Raw genomic sequence first — 18,482 nt, forward strand, 5'->3', positions numbered from 1 at the left:
ATAATTGATAATTTAATGATAATGATAATAATAACAATAATGATAACAATAATGAAAACAATGATGATAATAATAATAATGATGACAATAATAATAAGTACAATAATATCAGATGACAATAATAATAATAATAAATAATAATAAATAATAATAATAATAATAATAATAATAATAATAATAATAATAATAATAATAATAATAATAATAATAATAATAATAATAATAATAATAAAAATAATAAAAAGACACCAAAAAATTGTATATCAAAACCTAAATGGATACAAATTGACAGTGTATGTTAAAATATTGAAAGTGTAAAATGACAATGATACGTATATTTGTAGTATAAATAATGTATAAAATTATATAAATATACGGTATAAAAACAACACGTTCTTACTATGACTTCAATCCCTCACAGGCCGGGCACGTGTTTTACTCTAAACTGACATCATATTTTGACATTTTCACTAAGACAGCAGCAACAGCAAACGAGTCATAAGGGCTTTATTGAAAAGATCTGAGGTTAACAGTCGAAAAAAAAATTATATTACAACTAATTGCTTTTTTGTTTTTTAAGGGTTTTACGGCGCTTGCAACACATTTAGGTTATATCAGCGCCAGTAAAAAAGGAAGAAAAATGGGATAGTAGAGAGTTCTAGTATTACAATTAAAGCACCCAAGAAAAAGTAAGACAAAGGGGAACTAAGAACAAAAAGGGATCAGATGTAGATTCCAAGAGCATACCACCAATGTACTTAGTTTGAGATCACCTATAAGTCTTATCCGGACACAAGCAAAAAATCCAACAAAAAGGAATACACTCAAATGCTTACATTATAAATTCAAAACAACAAATATAATAATACATAACAGAGAGATGATTTACAAGGAAAAAAATATCATCTCCCAAAACAATAACTTAGCATTTGACTGTTTCCCTCCCAGCTAGGACTCCGGCCAGGGCCAGGATAAAACCAAGTAATCTCATTCCAAGACAAAGACAGAAAGCATGTTGGAAAACAGATATAAGGGGATAGAAGACACAATATGTACCTACCCCCCTGCCCACTATGGGAGGTCAGGAACCCCACCCAGACATTACAACTAATAAATTCAGCCTCATCAATTGAAGAGAAAACCCAAACACCCTTTTTGTGAAGACAACTCAGACCAACTACTATTTCACACCGTTTGATACTTAAGTTTAGCTAAATGAAAATGAAAGTAGCCTCCACCACAAGAGAAGCCCGATGAAATCAACAATATCAGCACACCTACTTCTACCTTTACAATGGGCATGATCTATATTACCTTTCCATGTGCTCGAGGTCATTGGTCACATTGCAAAATATGCTCAAAGTGACCCACTTAGTGAAAAGTGTCCACAGCTTTTTAAATATCTCGCATCACGATTGGCCATTTCATTCAGCTTGACACACTGGCATGTTTACAACTTTCATAAACAAAGCAGCGTATTTACATTTGTTAAGAAATATCCAATTGTGGGACAGCAACAAATCATGTGATTGATGACCTGGTTGGCCGAAAACATGAATATAGATCATTCCCATTACAACCACCAGGAACAACGAATAGAGCCAAATTATGTAGTTATGTTGAAATGTTGAGAATACGGAAGCTTGTTAACTTGACCTTATCCACTAAACGTGCTCAAATATGAAATAAGACACATTTAATAACTAACAACCGCTGACTATTGCATTACTTTTCTTTTTATAAAGTATAATTTTTATTTTAATAATCAAATTTACTGCAGTCATTCTCTAGGGAATTTTTAGGACCTTTATAAGAGACAGGCTGACATACTCTATTCTTTAGTTGGAGTACAATATCAAGGAAAAAAGGAAATCCAAAATTTGGACTCCAATCCAGGTCCTTTAAAATTTTTTAATGAGAATTTATATAGGGCAATATCCACTAAATGTGCTCAAAGCGCTTTATAAGGGGTCCCTGACCACCAGCAAAACATAACATGTAGAACGAGACATGACGCCTGTCAGGCGATATTACAATTTTTTCCAGACAGAGACGACACTGTTAATGGCCAGGTACTCATTTTACACCGGAGTACGGTGAGAGAATGTGAGTAAAGAGCCTTTTCCAAGGACTCAACTATGCGCCGAACGAGGATTGAACTCAGAACCTTCCGATCCGAAAGCGAGTGTCATACCACAAGACCACATAGCCGCCTTTGGGTGTAGAGCCACCCTGTCATCTCGCCAATGTCTGCCAATAAAGAAAAATGATTATTACAGATAGTGTATTTCTGGCAATAACGATGGACGATTATACAGACACACAATTTTTAAAACGCCGCTCTTTTGAAACTTTTATCCACATTCCAAAATATGGAAAGTTTTGTTTGTTTGTTGCTTTAGGTCTCTTCCAACACAATTGAGGTTATATGAGAGACCGCTGAAACAAAAAAAGTTTTGTAATGCACATAGAAATAAGTAAAGCTAATAAAATATCAATAAAAGTATAACACATAAATCAGTCGATAGATAGTTGGTTACTATAAATATATTATATACAAAATGCATTGACATTCATGTGGATGTCATGGCCGAATGGGTAAGTCGTCTCTGCCTTAGAAGGCTTGTCGAAATCGACACTGGGGTTCGAATCCTGGTTCCGCCACTTTTATTTACTTTTTTTTTGGGTCTTATTTCTACAGAGCGTTGCAAATGATAAATGTCCCATCCACACCCGATCCCTTTTTTTTCTTTTAAATCTTTTTCTCTCTCTCTCTTTTGGTTCCTTACCATAGAATATTGCAAATTGTAATATTCATCCCCACTTCAATCTCAAAAGTATTGAATAATAAAAGAATAAACACTTAAAAAACAAAAACAAAAAATCAGAAAGCGATCAAAGAGTCGGATAGAAAATAAATAAATAAATAAAATAAAAATAAAAACAATCTTAAGAAATTCATGCTCAGAAATGGAACAAAGCCAAACAAAAAAGGAGAAAATAATAGACTCGCTCAAAAATAAAACAAACCATACGTACCTATGTAACTAAACTACCGTACTGGCCATTCCTTCCAACCACATTAAAATATACTTCAAATAAATATATAAAACCGGTTGATATGAAAATGAAAATGAAGGCAATTCTATGTAAAATACTCGTATATTATATTCAATTTATAAAAGATTTAGTAGCAAAACGTGCATGATAAAATTTATTAGTGTGATAATTATTTGAGCTTCTTACTACACAATGAACAGACAAATCTTGTTTTCTTAAATTCCTATAATATGTAATCAAAGATTTAAAAAAAATAAACGCATATTCATATGAACACCCATAATCACAGACAGACAGACACGGATGCACATACAGAAAAGATGATATATCACAGACATAGCTTGTGCATAGCGCGTACCGTACAACATTTGCTACGCTGGTAGGCTGGCATTGTTTGTTTGTTTTTAAGGGTTTTACAGCACTTGCAACACATTAAGGTCATATCAGCGCCAGTAAAAAGGAAGAAAATGGGATAGTAAAAAGTTCTAGAATGACTATTAAAGCACAAAAGAAAAGGTAAGACAAAGGGGAATTGGTTGAAATACGGAACAGATGTAGATTCCAAGAGCACACCATCAAAGTACTTAGTTTGAGATCACCTAAAAGTCTCATCCAGACACAAGCACAGGTCCCAACTAAGAGGAATACATTCAAATGTTTACCAATCATATAATAAACTAAACATAAAACAATGCATAACAGAGAGATGATTTACAAGGAAAAAAATATCATCTCCCAAAACTATACCTAAACATTCGACTGTTTCCCTCCTAGCCAAGGAACTCCAGCAAGGATCAGGACAAAACTAAGTAATATTCCAAGACAATGACAGGAAACGATTGGAAAACGGGTATGGAAGGATAGAAGACACAGCATGTACCTCCCTGCCCACTATGGAAGGTCAGGATCCCCACCCAGTAGGCTGGCATTATTAGTCATGAATGAATGGAAATCTCAAGTCTTTGACTGACAGACTTATAAAAAAGGAGGAAAGAAATTTAAAAATTAGAAAGAACGGAAAAGAGAAAAATGATCTTGCTGTAATGGGTACACTTGTTTTGTTTTTAAGAGTTTTACAGCGCTTGCAACAAATTAAGCTTATATCAACGCCAGTAAAAAGGACGAAAATGGGATAGTAAAAAGTTCTAGAATTACAATTAAAGCACCCAAGAGAAAGTAAGACATAGGGAAATTGGGAACAAATAGGGATCAGATGTAGATTACAAGAGCTTACCACCAATGTACTTAGTTTGAGATCACCTATAAGTCTCATCCGGACAAAAGCTCAAAATCCAACAAAGAGGAATACACTCAAATGCTTACATTATACATTCAAAATAACAAATATACATAATACATAACAGAGAGATGATTTACAAGGAAAAAAAATCATCTCCCAAAATAATAACTATACATTTGACTGTTTCCCTCCCAGCCAGGACTCCGGCCAGGGCCAAACCAAGTAATCTCATTCAAAGACAAAGACAGAGAGCATGTTGGAAAACAGATATAAGGGGATAGGAGACTCAGTATGTACCCCCCTGCCCACTATGGGAGGTCAGGAACCCCACCCAGCTTGGTACACTCAAATGCTTCTAAATTTAAAAAATCTATAATAGTACATAACAGAAGGATGATTTACAATAGAAAAATTATCATTCAAAAAAACAAAAAAACAAAACAAAAAGAACTATTCATATATGTGACCCATTGTCTCAAAACGGTATTATGTCGGAACGAACCATATGCTTAAAAGCCGAATTAAATGTTAAACTGGTCAAAAATATAAATTGTTGGCATCAGCACCCTAGAATATGGTATCCATTCTCCTGAATAAAACATACAAACTCAACGCAATTCTGATATTTCTGACTATAAATTCAATTTGCAACATCTTAACTATCCCGACTTAATACTGTTTTGAGGCGAAGGGTCACATATGGCTGCCTCTGTCTGAGTTAATAATCCCTCAGAACAAATGCTGCAAGTAATAAAGAAAGGTAATACATTCATATAGGGCGATAGAAGACACAACAAAAGCGACCTCTTCCTCCACCGTGCCAGGTCAATCAAGAGCTTGCCCAAGAAGACAGAATTGGGTTTATCACTGCCAGAAATGATGTCACACTCAAAACCTGATTTTCGAACTCCTAGTCCTAGACATTGATAAATAGATGTATAATATGAAAGTGTAATGTAAGCATCTTGTAAGATATACTTTATTCATCCAAAAAAATGGAAACTCATTTACAGACGTGGCATGCATGAAAATGTATGTTACATCATCATGGATACATAGGCCTAAATACAATCGCTGCAAATAATCTACATTGATAAACAAATAATCTAACCGAATTGAGATGATAAATAATTGCACGTAAAACCCTTTAAAGGCTGCTATAACTATAACATAAATAAATGAGTGAAAGAAATGAAATCGTATTTCATACCTCTACATACATAGACCTGCTTAGATCAAATTTCCAATATTACTAATAATATTTTATTCACCATATTGAAATGGCATCTACTTGACATCAATGTAAAATGACCGGGTCATTAATCAGAATAATAGGGAATGAGATTAGCGGAAGAGTAGCGTCCCTTGATTGGACGTCATCCATAGTCTGTGACGTCACCGGCGGAAAAGTTATTAGAGAGAAAGTCATGTTGGTTGTGCTTCCGCGAGGACGAGAGATGCATGCGCACAACCAACATGACGTTCTCTCTCTAATAGCTTTTCCGCCGGTGACGTCACAGACTATGGGTGACGTCCAATCAAGGGACGCTACTCTTCCGCTAATCTCATTCCCTATACATTAGAATCATGGAAAAACATGAGGGGGAAATATCAATGATTTGGTTGTGTGTGTTTAGAATGGCTTAAAAAAATAAGTGATTTTGAAGGCATTCGTTTAAAGCTTCACCAATTAAAGACCAATTTACCATAGAAGATAAATAAAATAGAATGCCGGATTATACAAATATGTAGTTTTGGTGGCTCTGTAAAGCTTCTACAACACGAGTATCCATTAACTCTCGAGTTCATATACATGGAAAATCGACAAATTTGTTCAATTTTCCATGAGGGTGAACTCGAGAGAGTTAAGACATTAATAATGTGGTCACAAAATGCAATAAATACCGAGAATGACAGCTCTGTAGATTATACTCTAATGAGATTATCATTTCATATATTTTGAAAAAAAAGGAAACTATTTTACAATGGAGAATAATTTAGTTTGGCATATTAAAAAAAAAATTAATAATCAAAATTAGTCAACTGAATTGATGTTTCAGTCATATAATTTAAATATATGTAGATTTCAAGGCTTGATCTCGTTTGTTACTCTGATTAACCCTCTCCTTACCAACTATAGGAAAATCGTCACATTCGTTACGATACAACCAACCTTTTTCTTATTCAAAATATCTCTTGTACAACATAACATTTTAAGAAAACGAACAGTGTGTTGTAGAGCATGTTTTGTTAAAGAAATTATGCATCGGAAGTGCTTTACTGCTATCGTTTTGAGTGATAAAATATATATTTCTGTGTTAGTTGGGTGTGAAGTTTTGGGGAAAATCCTGAAAATGGCTGGTAAGGAGAGGGTTAATTGGCTATAAATGAGACAAGAGTATGGTATGGTGATGTTGATGTGTAGATGGCGTGTTTCATGACTTTGAAGACACAGAGTGATAAGGCATGTGTCGTAAACCTTCCAGGTACACACTCTCTTCATCCAAAAATTCTTTGTCCTAGATTTAAAAGAAAAAAAAAAAAAAGTGAAAAATTAACTGTTAAAAAAAATTTTTAAAAAGCTATGGTTAAATACATCACAGAAATTTTGAAACAGAAATTGTAAGATTGTGGGAATCAAAACATTTTTGTTGAAGATTAACTCACTCAACCCTGACACCGACTATATCCGTAGTTTACCCAGGGTTACTTTTACCCCATGCCTATTTATTACATTTTTCTGAGAAATATTATAGGTGTAATATCAAAGCTAATGTTTTTAGTTTTTACATGTTAATGGTAGTTGAATAAAACTATCTACGCACATGCTCATTTTTAATACATTTTTTTTTCCAGTTTTGAAAAGTAGCAAAACTCTCTAGGATTGAGTGAGTTAAGATGCCAATTAGCTCAACCACAGACTGTATGGCTACGATATATAAAAAAAGTCTGCCACTCATAGTTAGGTAACGCATGGATTGGTAGCACATTAACCTGGATTTTGTGAACATTAGAGTTGGTAAAGAAATCAAAACCTAGATCGTTTTATTGACATGCTATGAATTTCGTGAATCAAAATCTACTCAGGCAAGCCAATAAATTAAAAAAAAAAATTAGAAAATCACAAATTCCAGTTATTCATTCCCGTGGCAAAATTTGTCAGAAATTTAATCTACGACTTGCTGCTGTTTTATAAAAAATTTAAAAATAAATTTTGCCTTTTGCGCCACGACATCGTAATATATCGTCGCCTAGGCATTCCATGACGGAATATAGATAACTCATCAAACAAGATGTCTGATGTCAACAGGAATCACCCATGTTGTCACAGTGAGCAAATTGGGGGTTAATAATCTTGCTCAAGGAAAAAAAACGAAAGTGCCTGTAGCGGGGCTCGAACCCAGGTCATCCGGGTCACAGTGCAATGCCTTAACCACTCGGCCACTTCACCCCCCCCCCCCCTATAATCTACGACTTGCTGCTGTTTTATAAATAATTCAAATAAAACCCAACAAAATATACAAATAAAAGGGAATAGAAAGGGAAGAAAAATGTCCAACCTTAATAGCCTGTATCTTCCACAGTCTGTACGACTTGCTGCTGTTTTATAAATAATTCAAATAAAACCCAACAAAATATACAAATAAAAGGGAATAGAATAGAAATGAAGAAAATGTCCAACCTTAATAGCCTGTATCTTCCACAGTCTGACTGCACGGTCGCTTGCAATGGACTCGGCTATGGAGTCTAAGGGGTTACCCGAAGGGCCAGGAATACGATGGGGATGGGGGTGGGGGTGGTGGTGGAGGGAGTGAGAGTGTTGTGGAGGGATGGGGGAAGGTGGTACCCCCCCACCCATTGAGGCAGGGGTGGAGTGGGATGGGTGAAAACCTGGCGGAGAGAACAGAGCACAGAACATGGATGAACATTTTTAATTAGATCCATGAACCCTCTCCTTACCAACTATAGGAAATAAAACTGTTTTTTTTAAAAATTGAGCTTTATATAGAGCAATATCCACTAAATGTGCTCAAAGCGCTTTAAAAGGGGTCCCTAGTCAACAGCAACATTTAACATGCAGGACGGGACATGACGCCTGTTAGGCAATATTACCATTTTTCGAACAAAGACAACGCTATTAACGGCCAGATACTCATTTTACACCTTAGTACGGTGAGAGAATGAGTAAAAAGCCTTTTCCAAGGACTCAACTATGCGCCAAGCACGTACTCGAATCCAGGACCTTCCGATCCGAAAGCGATTGTCATACCACTAGATCACATAGCCACACAAATACATATTTTTTTGTGATACAACCAAAATTGTTCTTATTCAAATTTCTTTTGTACATCATAGAATTTAAAGAAAATGAACAGTGTGTGGTTGTGCATGTTTTGCTAAAAAACCTATTTATCGCAAGAACTTCCTGCTATTGTGTTTGAGTGATCAAAAATATATTTTGGTGTTAGTTGGGTGTGAAGTATTGGGGAAAATCCTGAAAATGGCTGGCAAGGAAAGAGTTAAAGTCCATTACAGTTCTTTTTACTAACATATCCATGTGTGTTGAAGAGACGAAATACAAAAGTTTGTAACATGGATGATTGAGGGAAAGAGAGCTAAGAGGAAAACAGAGAATTGTGACCCTTCGCCTCAAATCGGTATTAAGTCGGGATGGTTCAGATGTTGAAAATTGAATTTACAGTGAGAAATATCAGACTTGTGTTGAGTTTGTATGTTTTATTGAGGAGAATGGATACCATATTTTAGGGTGCTAATGCCAACAATTTATATTTTTGACCAGTTTAACATTTAATTCGGCTTTTAAGCATATGATTCATTCCGACATAATACCATTTTGAGACGATGGGTCACATATTTAAATAACATATGAATGGCCAAAGGTGATATAAAAACCAATGCAGACTTCATTCACACTGCAGAGGATCGTGATACGTGGAGACATCTGACTGGCAACGTACTCAAGAGTACAAGCCATGATGGATGATCCATGAAAGTGAAAAATTGGGGAGTAAATAACGTGAATAAGTAATAGTTACAAGAGGACAAAACAAACGATTTTATAGCTAGACAAAAACTTAGAGAAATTAATAAATAAAATAAATAAATAAATAAATATGACACAAGCAAATGTTGAAAATTAAATTTAATATCAACATGACCATAATTGCGAAACACAACTTTTAAGCAGCTAAAGAAAACTCATTCTCCTAAATTATGCATATTAATTTAACTCAAATTTCATAACTTAAACTTTACATTTACATTTTAACATCTGATTCAATTCAGGCATTTTACCATCTAGGGATATTGGATCACAAAACAAGTGAACAAATCAAGAAACATTGAAATATAATAAATAAATAAATAAATAAATAAATACAGAAATAGATGAATAAATAAATAAGTAAAGAAATAGAAGTCACATAAATAGGGAATGAGATTAGCGGAAGAGTAGCGTCCCTTGATTGGACGTCACCAGTGGAGAAGTTATTTGTAAACAAACCAACTACAAGCCAAGCGCTTCAAATACAAAATTTATTATTCATATTTCTGTACAAAAATGCATAACGTTGATTATGATATGCATTTTTGTATAGAAATATGAATAATAAATTTTGTATTTGGAGCGCTTGGCTTGGAGTTGGTTTGTTTACAAATAAATTATCCACCAGTGACATCCGTCCAAGGGACGCTACTCTTCCGCTAATCGCATTCCCTATAGATAAATAAATCACAAACATGCCGAAACATCACAATCACATCAACTCACCATTGACAACAGGGATGTGCATCCCAACACCTCCATGAAGGGGATTACGACAGTTTGTACACAAGGATGAACTCTTGAGATTTTCCACTTCTTTCTTCTCTTTCGCTAGACGTAATTTCTCCTGCAAAATATAAAAGGTAAACATTAAAAAAAACAAAAAAAAACAAAACAAAACAATACACCCATTGTAATGCATAGGAATCCAAACTCTGTTCAACTGTTTCAAATTCTAAACATGAGCGTACAGAAAATAATTTTATCGCACTTGCTTTGCCGCTTGCATAGTTCTCAAAAGATACTAATGAACTTATTTGCCACTTCTGTAGATTATTACAACCCCCCCCCCCACAAAAAGAAGACAAAAACAGAAAGAAAACAAAGCAATCAAAATTCTTTCTATTTTTTTTTTCTTTGTTAAGCATTTTGTTATATATATTTTGAAGCTGTAATATTAATTTTTTTATGCGGATATGTGGTCCAGAGGTATGACACTCGCTTTCGGATTGGAAGGTCCTGGGTTCGAGCCTCGCTCAGTGCATAGTTGAGTCCTTGGAGAAAGCTCTTTACTCACATTCTCTCACCGTACTCTGGTGTATCGGCGCATAGTTGAGTCTTTGGAGAAGGCTCTTTACTCACAGTCTCTCACCGTACTCTGGTGTATCGGCGCATAGTTGAGTCCTTGGAGAAGGCTCTTTACTCACATTCTCTCACCGTACTCGGGTGTAAAATGAGTACCTGGCTGTTAACAGAATTGTCTCTGTCCGAAAAAAATGTAATATCGCCTCCCTTCCTAAATAATAAATGTTGCTGTTGACCAGGGACCCCTTGTAAAGTGCTTTGGGCACGTTTCGTGGATATTGCACTATATCAAAGCCCAATTAAAAAAAACAATTTCTAAGTTTCAGTCAATGAGGATAAAACTTTTTCAATGGAAAAAAAAATTAAGTACTTGTGAAATGCGTTCTTCCATGATTTTGAGTCCATTCTGTTGTTTGTAAACGTCTTGCTCTCGTTTCTCCATCATGGCCGACATCTGCATAGCTTGTTCTAGAGCTTTCTCCCCTTCTTGTTGGGTGTGATTGGCACTCTGAGGAAAAAAAACATATTACACAATCAAAATGTACGACTTTATGGTCTTGAGGTATGAAACTCTCCTTCATGCTGGGAGGTCCGGAGTTCCAGCTCAGGGTACTGCAAAGCTAAGCCCTTGAAAAAAAAAGCTCTGTGCTATCTTCTCATCCCACTCGGGTATAAAATGAGTATGGTACTATACAAAGTAGTGCCTTGTCAAAAAAAAAAAAAAATAAAAAGTAAATAACAACCCTAACAACGGTTGCCTTTTCAAGTACACAAATACATAATTTGCAATACTTGGATCTGTATAAAGTTTAGAGCAAAAATTTGCTTACAATAAATCGCCAGGCATCTAAATTTTTATTTTTAAAGAATATAAATATAAATATAGCAAAGAATCATTTGAGTTTTTAGAAAAATCCCATAAACGCATCCGTTGTCATTTGTACAATCAATTACAAAGAGATTTTAATCTTTATCTCCATTTTTTGATTTCAAATAAAATAAAAAAAAGTAAAACTTATATAGGCATAACTCCGAACATATCAATTCTAAGCGGCCTAGTGTAAATACTTTGGCAACATTACTCTATTCAACAACCAAGCATTACAAATAAACACTACAATAAATGACAATAACACAACACACAACACAAACAAACGCTACTGCTATCTCATCCATCTTACAAAATCGAAACAAAAGATTGTTAATGGAACGTTTTTAAATAGACAAAGTTCTTTTGCACGAATTTTCGGAGGTACCAATATGGGTGAATTTTTTGAGGATTCTTCAGTTTTTTTCGAATTCGAGGACAAACTGTTTTTTGTGAACACTTCATGGATAGAATACATTTTTTCGGATGGTACACAATTTGTGGGTTTTGTTCTTTTTTTTTTTTTTTTTTGCATTGGAAGAGTCTAATATGTTCATTTTCCACAATAAAACTTATGAACCTCACCCAAGTTTTATATTTTCAATAAAAAACTAATGTTCAGTGATTAAACCACACCTGACAAGTCCCCACATGTTTATTTTCTTTAAAAAGCATGTTGAGGGTTTTTACACAACAAGCAATGGTTTTTACACAACAAGCAATGGTTTTTACACAACAAGCAATGGTTTTTACACAACAAACACAAAGAAAAGGAAGACGATTGTAAAACTGCTTGGAAATAAATGAAGTATTTATGTGAGGGTCATCATGTTGGGATGGTTTACATGGTAAAAAGTGAGTTAATAGTCATAATATAATTCTTGTGCCAACCTTTTTTTTTTGTTTTATTAAGAAGCGAGAATATAAATTCTTATAGAGCGAAAATGCAAAAATAAAGGAGAAGAAGAAGAAGAAGAAGAAGAAGAAGAAGAAGAAGAAGAAGAAGAAGAAGAAGAAGAAGAAGAAGAAGAAGAAGAAGAAGAAGAAGAAGAAGAAGAAGAGAGAAGAAGAAGAAGAAGAAGAAGAAGAAGAAGAAAAGAAAGAAGAAGAAGAAGAAGAAGAAGAAGAAGAAGAAGAAGAAGAAGAAGAAGAAGAAGAAGAAGAAGAAGAAGAAGAAGAAGAGAGAAGAGAAGAAGAAGAAGAAGAAGAAGAAGAAGAAGAAGAAGAAGAAGAAGAAGAAGAAGAAGAAGAAGAAGAAGAAGAAGAAGAAGAAGAAGAAGAAGAAGAAGAAGGAGGAGGAGAAGAAGAAGAGGAAGAAGGAGAAGAAGAAGAAGACGTTCCATCTCTGATAATTTCAACTTTCAATTCAATTTCCATCATCTGATTCACCCCCAATTATTTACCAGATTAAGGCGGTGTGTCACATCATCATTTATTGATAAAATAAGACAGACGACACTCACCTCAGTCATGTGATCAATCTGTGACGATTGCTGACGGATTTGTCGAGCCTGGTCGGCCAATTTCTCTCTTTCCTGGTCCAGACTTGCCTTCAGGTTCTCCACCTGCCTCCTGTCATCGGACACCCTCCCTTCCTCTCGCTGGATTTCCTGTCTTCGTCCTGCGTGCTGAGATTTCTCCTCCGCTATCTGCCTCACCAACATCTCATAGTCTGCTTCTGCCTGTTTATTGATATAGAAAGATTTGAATGTTTTGTAGTAATTGTGTATTAGAAATTTATTTATTCAACGAATAAAAAAAAATTTAAACACGCATTTAAAAAAATAAATTATAATTTTAAAACATGTCAATAACAATTTCATTCTGGTGAATATATATAGGATTTATTGGATTGTCTTAAATGCATATTTATATATATTAAAAGAATTAAAATCAAAAGGAAGACCTTAGGAACTTAGCATCCACAGCAAAAGACCGTGAACAGTGGAAGGAAATGACACGGATGATTGGAGAGGCAGCCGAGGCATCCCGATCGGATGATTAGGAAGCGAAAGCGCTTAAGTCAGTCAAGTCATATATAAAATAAGACTTACATAAATAGATACATATGAAAAAAGCAGAATTTTCAAAGAATATGGGTTTGTTTTACCAAAGAGAGAAAAAAAGAGTAAACTGTACATTATTGACACCTACCTGTGTGTGTTTGATCGAATCCTGATGAAGCTTCTCTCGGACCGTCTTTTGTTCCACAGAGAATTTCGTCCTTTCCTCTGCCAGGCTTCGTCTCTCTTCACTGATCTGGGCCATAGAACTTCTCTGCTCGTCCAGAAAACTCTCCTTTAGAATTAGATCATGAATAAAAAGAAAAGACTTCACGTAAATGCCTTTCATATTGAGGATTATCTACCATAACCTGGATCAATACTCTAATAACAATTGTAGCTTAACTAGAACTATTATCTACCATAACCTGGATCAATACTCGACTAACAATTGTAGCTTAACTAGAACTATTATCTACCATAACCTGGATCAATACTCTAATAACAATTGTAGCTTAACTAGAACTATTATCTACCATAACCTGGATCAATACTCGACTAACAATTGTAGCTTAACTAGAACTAGGTTTTTTAAAGAGATACTTTCTTTTTTGCTTGCATCCTTAAGGGTCACTCCGAATTTCAATTTTAAAAAAGTCTGCATCCCTCTGATATAAAGATTCTCCACTAGGACAAATATAATCAACATTTGAAAGAAATCCAAAGGCCAGAAAAAATAATAGTTTTCTATTAAATACTTAAATCTAGAGGAAAAAATCTGAATTTGGCCTAATTTAGGCCATAGAAAAACAAAAGGATCTATTTGAGTGGCAGACCCCAACTATGACAGATTGGTGTTATCATAAGTTGACATTATACCACATTAAATATTACCTAAATACAACAAAAGACGATCATCACCATCAACAACGAAATGATGGATGGATGACTTTTACTATTAAAACTAGTTCTATCAAAGTCGCTTTCTCAGAATCCAACAGCTACAATTTACTGCACTCTGGTGGATCATCATCATCCTCATCATTATCATCACAAACATAGCATTAGGACCACAACCATCATCACTACGCACCAGCAACAACAGTCCTAGTCATCTCTATCAACAACATAAATAACCATTACTATTCCCATCAATTGTCACAATCAGAACAACGCTACCACCATCTATAACTAACAACGAAAACAACAAAAAGTATAACCAAAAAAAACAACAACACCACCACCACAACCAAAAATAAGGACAATAATCCCCCTGTCTGCTGTTCCACCAACAACTGTCTTTCCTTGCCCATCAACAATAAAAAAAATTCTAAAATTGAGCTTTATATAGCGCAATATCCACTAAATATGCTCAAAGCGCTTTACAAGGGGTCCCTGGTCAACAGCAACATTTAACATGTAGGACGGGGCATGACGCCTGTTAGGCGATATTACAATTTTTCGGACAAAGACAACGCTGTTAACGTCCAGGTACTCATTTTACACCTGAGTAAAGTGAGAGAATGTGAGTAAAGAGCCTTTTCCAAGGACTCAACTATGCGCCGAGTGCGAGGCTAAGACCCAGGACCTTCCGATCCGAAAGCGAGTGTCATACCACTAGACCACATAGCCGTGGTAGAACAGATCCAGAATAATGCCAGAGATTTGGGAGAATTGCACATGAAAGTGGAGACGTGGAACAGACAGGGTCTGGATGAAAGGGAGATTTCGCTCAAGTCTAAGGATGAACAGCTTAAAAGGAAGGACACCAACAACAACAACATTAAGGTCCTTACTCTTGACCTATCCAGTGTCACCCTCTCCCTGGTCTGCTGTTCCATCCACATCCGCCTCTCCTCCTCTATTGCCCTCTGTTGTGCTTCTACTCGACTCTGGTCCTGCTTCAATTTCCAACGCTCCTAGTGAAACAAAATAAATAATGAATAAACTATTTTATATCCAAACCATTTGTGATTTGTGACCCTAGAGACAAATTTCCCCTATGGGATGAATAAAAGGAATTTTTTTGTAATTTAATTATTATTTTTTTTTTTAATATTACAAAATGAATAGCTTTGGGAGTTGTAAAAAATAACAAGAAAAAAAAATGAAAAAGGAAAACGACCAGTGCATCAAAAGTTTTATTCCATTCCAAAAAAAAAAAAAGAGCTTTTATAAAGCGCAATATCCACTAAACGTGCTCAAAGTGCTTTACAAGGAGTCCCTGTCCAACAGCAACATTTAACATATAGGACAAGACGCCTGTAAGGCGATATTATGATTTTTTCAGTCAGAGACAATGCTGTTAAAGGCCAGGTGCTCAATTTACACCTGAGTACAGTGAAAGAATGTGAGTAAAGAGCCTTTTCCAAGGACTCAACTATGTGCCGAGCGAGGCTCAAACCCAGGACCTTCCGATCCGAAAGCGAGAGTCACACCACTAGACCACATAGCCGCACCATTATTTCAAATGAATCTTACATGATCTAAAAGAGCTGAAAGTATCATAAACTCTTAAAAAATCAAACCAAAAATGGACATGGAGCCGAGCCAATCATAATTATTAAAGAAAGGTATTGTGACCAGATTGAAACAAATAAAGACAACAAATAGAAGATAATGTGTATTTATGAAACAGAAAGACAAAAGTAACACATATTATGCTTCGCTCTACAAACAAAATATGTAATAATAATAATAATAATAATAATAATAATAATAATAATAATAATAATAATAATAATAATAATAATAATAATAATAATAATAATAATAATAATAATAATATATCTTTATTGTCCCCAAAAAAGTGGCAATTTGTCATTTGGTTACACATTTATAACAATACAATATTGACATAGACACACTCACACAAGATGCACACTAGTAACATTGTAAATAAAAAAAAAAAAATGAAAAAGAAAAATGACCATTGCATGTAAATAATTCCTAGAGGACATTTGTCCTAACCTCTTCCATGGTACGAGTTTGATCCCTGAGTTGAGTTTCCATCCGAGCTATCAACTCTTCCAATCTCTTTCTCTCTCTATCGTTGTCTTCCTCTTGTCTGTTCAGTCGTTCTTGCAACACTAGAGGGAAAATTTATCAAAACAACATGAAAACTAAAATCAAATGGAATATTACTGAAAGACTTCAAGACAGGGTCTAATTTTACTAGTAACCTGACCATGTATTTTTTTGTTTTGACCAACAGGACAGAATAAAATATAAATAAATAGAGCATTTATATAGTGCAATATCCACTAAACGTGCTCAAAGCGCTTTACAGAGGTCCCTAGCCAACAGCAACACTTAACATGTGGGACATGACGCCTGTTAGGTGATATTACAATTTTTTCGGATAGAGACAACGCTGTTAACGGCCAGGTACTCATTTTACACCCGAGTACGGTGAGAGATAGTGAGTAAAGAGCATTTTCCAAGGGCTCAACTATGCGCCAAGCGAGACTCAAACCCAGGAGATTCCGGTGTCATAGCACTAGACCACATAGCCACACAGAACAGTTCTGTGACTAAGATTCTGAGTTGCCTGGCTGGAGATATTCTAATGATCAAAATGTCATTTATACATTTAATTCTCCACACATGCACTGTGGCCGATGACTGGATTATTCCAGTCTTTCCCAGGAATAGATCTGAAAGTACTGATTTTTTGGGGTCATTTTTAAATTAGATAAATAATGGGAGAAATGATAAAAATAACAAATCAAACTAGATCATTAGGGATCCTGATAGTTTTTGTTTGTTTGTTGCTTTAGGTCTCTTCCAACACAATTGAGGTTATATGAGAGACCGCTGAAACAAAAAAACAAGCAATCTAACAAAAATAGTACAAATGTAAATCAAAATCATAACCTAAAGATATCATAAGCTAAATTATAAATAACCAAGAACAAACAGGCAGAAGATTTACAGAAAAAAAAATATCCCCTGTCAAAAATACAATCACAAACCAAAGAAGCAGGAATAGGCTAGTAAAGAGAAGAAGAAACGACATCACTATCGGATCGTACACCCATGCGAACATCATAGGTATATGATTCAAGGGTGATGCTCCCATCCAACCACCCGCTGGATCCTGATAGGTCAGTTGGTCAAGCACACTTTACATGTAAAGGGACTGAGATTGATCTCTGGTGTAGTCAGGATTTTTTTGTTTTGTTTTTTGTTTTTAAGGGTTTTACGGCGCTTGCAACACATTTAGGTTATATCAGCGTCAGTAAAAAGGAAGAAAATGGAATAGTAAAAAGTTCTAGAATTACAATTAAAGCACCCAAGAAAAGGTAAGACAAAGGGAATTGGGAACAAATAGGGATCAGATGTAGATTCCAAGAGCACACTATCAAAGTACTTAGTTTGAGACCACCTATAAGTATCATCCGGACACAAGCACAAAATCCAACAGAGAGGAATACACTCAAATGCTTACATTATACACTAAAAAATAACAAATATAAAACACATAACAGAGAGATGATTTACAAGGAAAAAAATATCATCTCCCAAAACAATAACTATGCATTTGACTGTTTCCCTCCCAGCCAAGACTCCAACCAGGGCCAGGACAAAACCAAGTAACCTCATTCCAAGACAAAGACAGAGAGCATGTTGGAAAACAGATATAAGGGGATAGAAGACACAGTATGGACCTCCCTGCCCGCTAAGGGAGGTCAGGATCCCCAACCAGATTTTCGGACCCCCTATCCACCCAGCAGAGATTGGGTAGCTGGCTCTGTTAGATCAGGTGGAAAGTATTGTGCGATAGACTAGCATCCAATCCAAAGGACAGCAAACGCTATTGTCTGTTTTAAGTTATAGAAACCAGGAAAAACTCTGGCTAAAGATCTGAACAAGTTTGTATGAAAGGTGCCAGACAAAGCAAGAAAGAAAAATGGAAGAAAGAAAACACCCCATTCTTCT

General features: G+C 35.2%; 1 protein-coding gene across 1 annotated transcript in view; it reads right to left on the reverse strand.

Annotated features, from left to right (window-relative positions):
- Positions 1–6,594: 6,594 nt before the first annotated feature.
- The window catches only part of LOC144973555 (uncharacterized), a 49,884-nt gene continuing 37,996 nt past the window's right edge, over positions 6,595–18,482 (reverse strand). The window contains exons 26-33 of the mRNA XM_078916120.1: positions 16,512–16,630; positions 15,338–15,460; positions 13,693–13,836; positions 13,002–13,220; positions 11,041–11,178; positions 10,092–10,212; positions 7,983–8,191; positions 6,595–6,819 (exon numbers count right to left, since the gene is read on the reverse strand). Of these exons, the coding sequence (XP_078772246.1) occupies positions 6,736–6,819; positions 7,983–8,191; positions 10,092–10,212; positions 11,041–11,178; positions 13,002–13,220; positions 13,693–13,836; positions 15,338–15,460; positions 16,512–16,630 (1,157 nt within the window). The 3' untranslated portion in view covers positions 6,595–6,735. The remainder of the gene's footprint in view (positions 6,820–7,982; positions 8,192–10,091; positions 10,213–11,040; positions 11,179–13,001; positions 13,221–13,692; positions 13,837–15,337; positions 15,461–16,511; positions 16,631–18,482) is intronic.

Source organism: Berghia stephanieae, chromosome 5, assembly GCF_034508935.2.
Source record: "Berghia stephanieae isolate SIO BIC M18660-M18661 chromosome 5, UCSD_Bste_1.3, whole genome shotgun sequence".
NCBI classification, from domain to species: domain Eukaryota; kingdom Metazoa; phylum Mollusca; class Gastropoda; order Nudibranchia; family Aeolidiidae; genus Berghia; species Berghia stephanieae.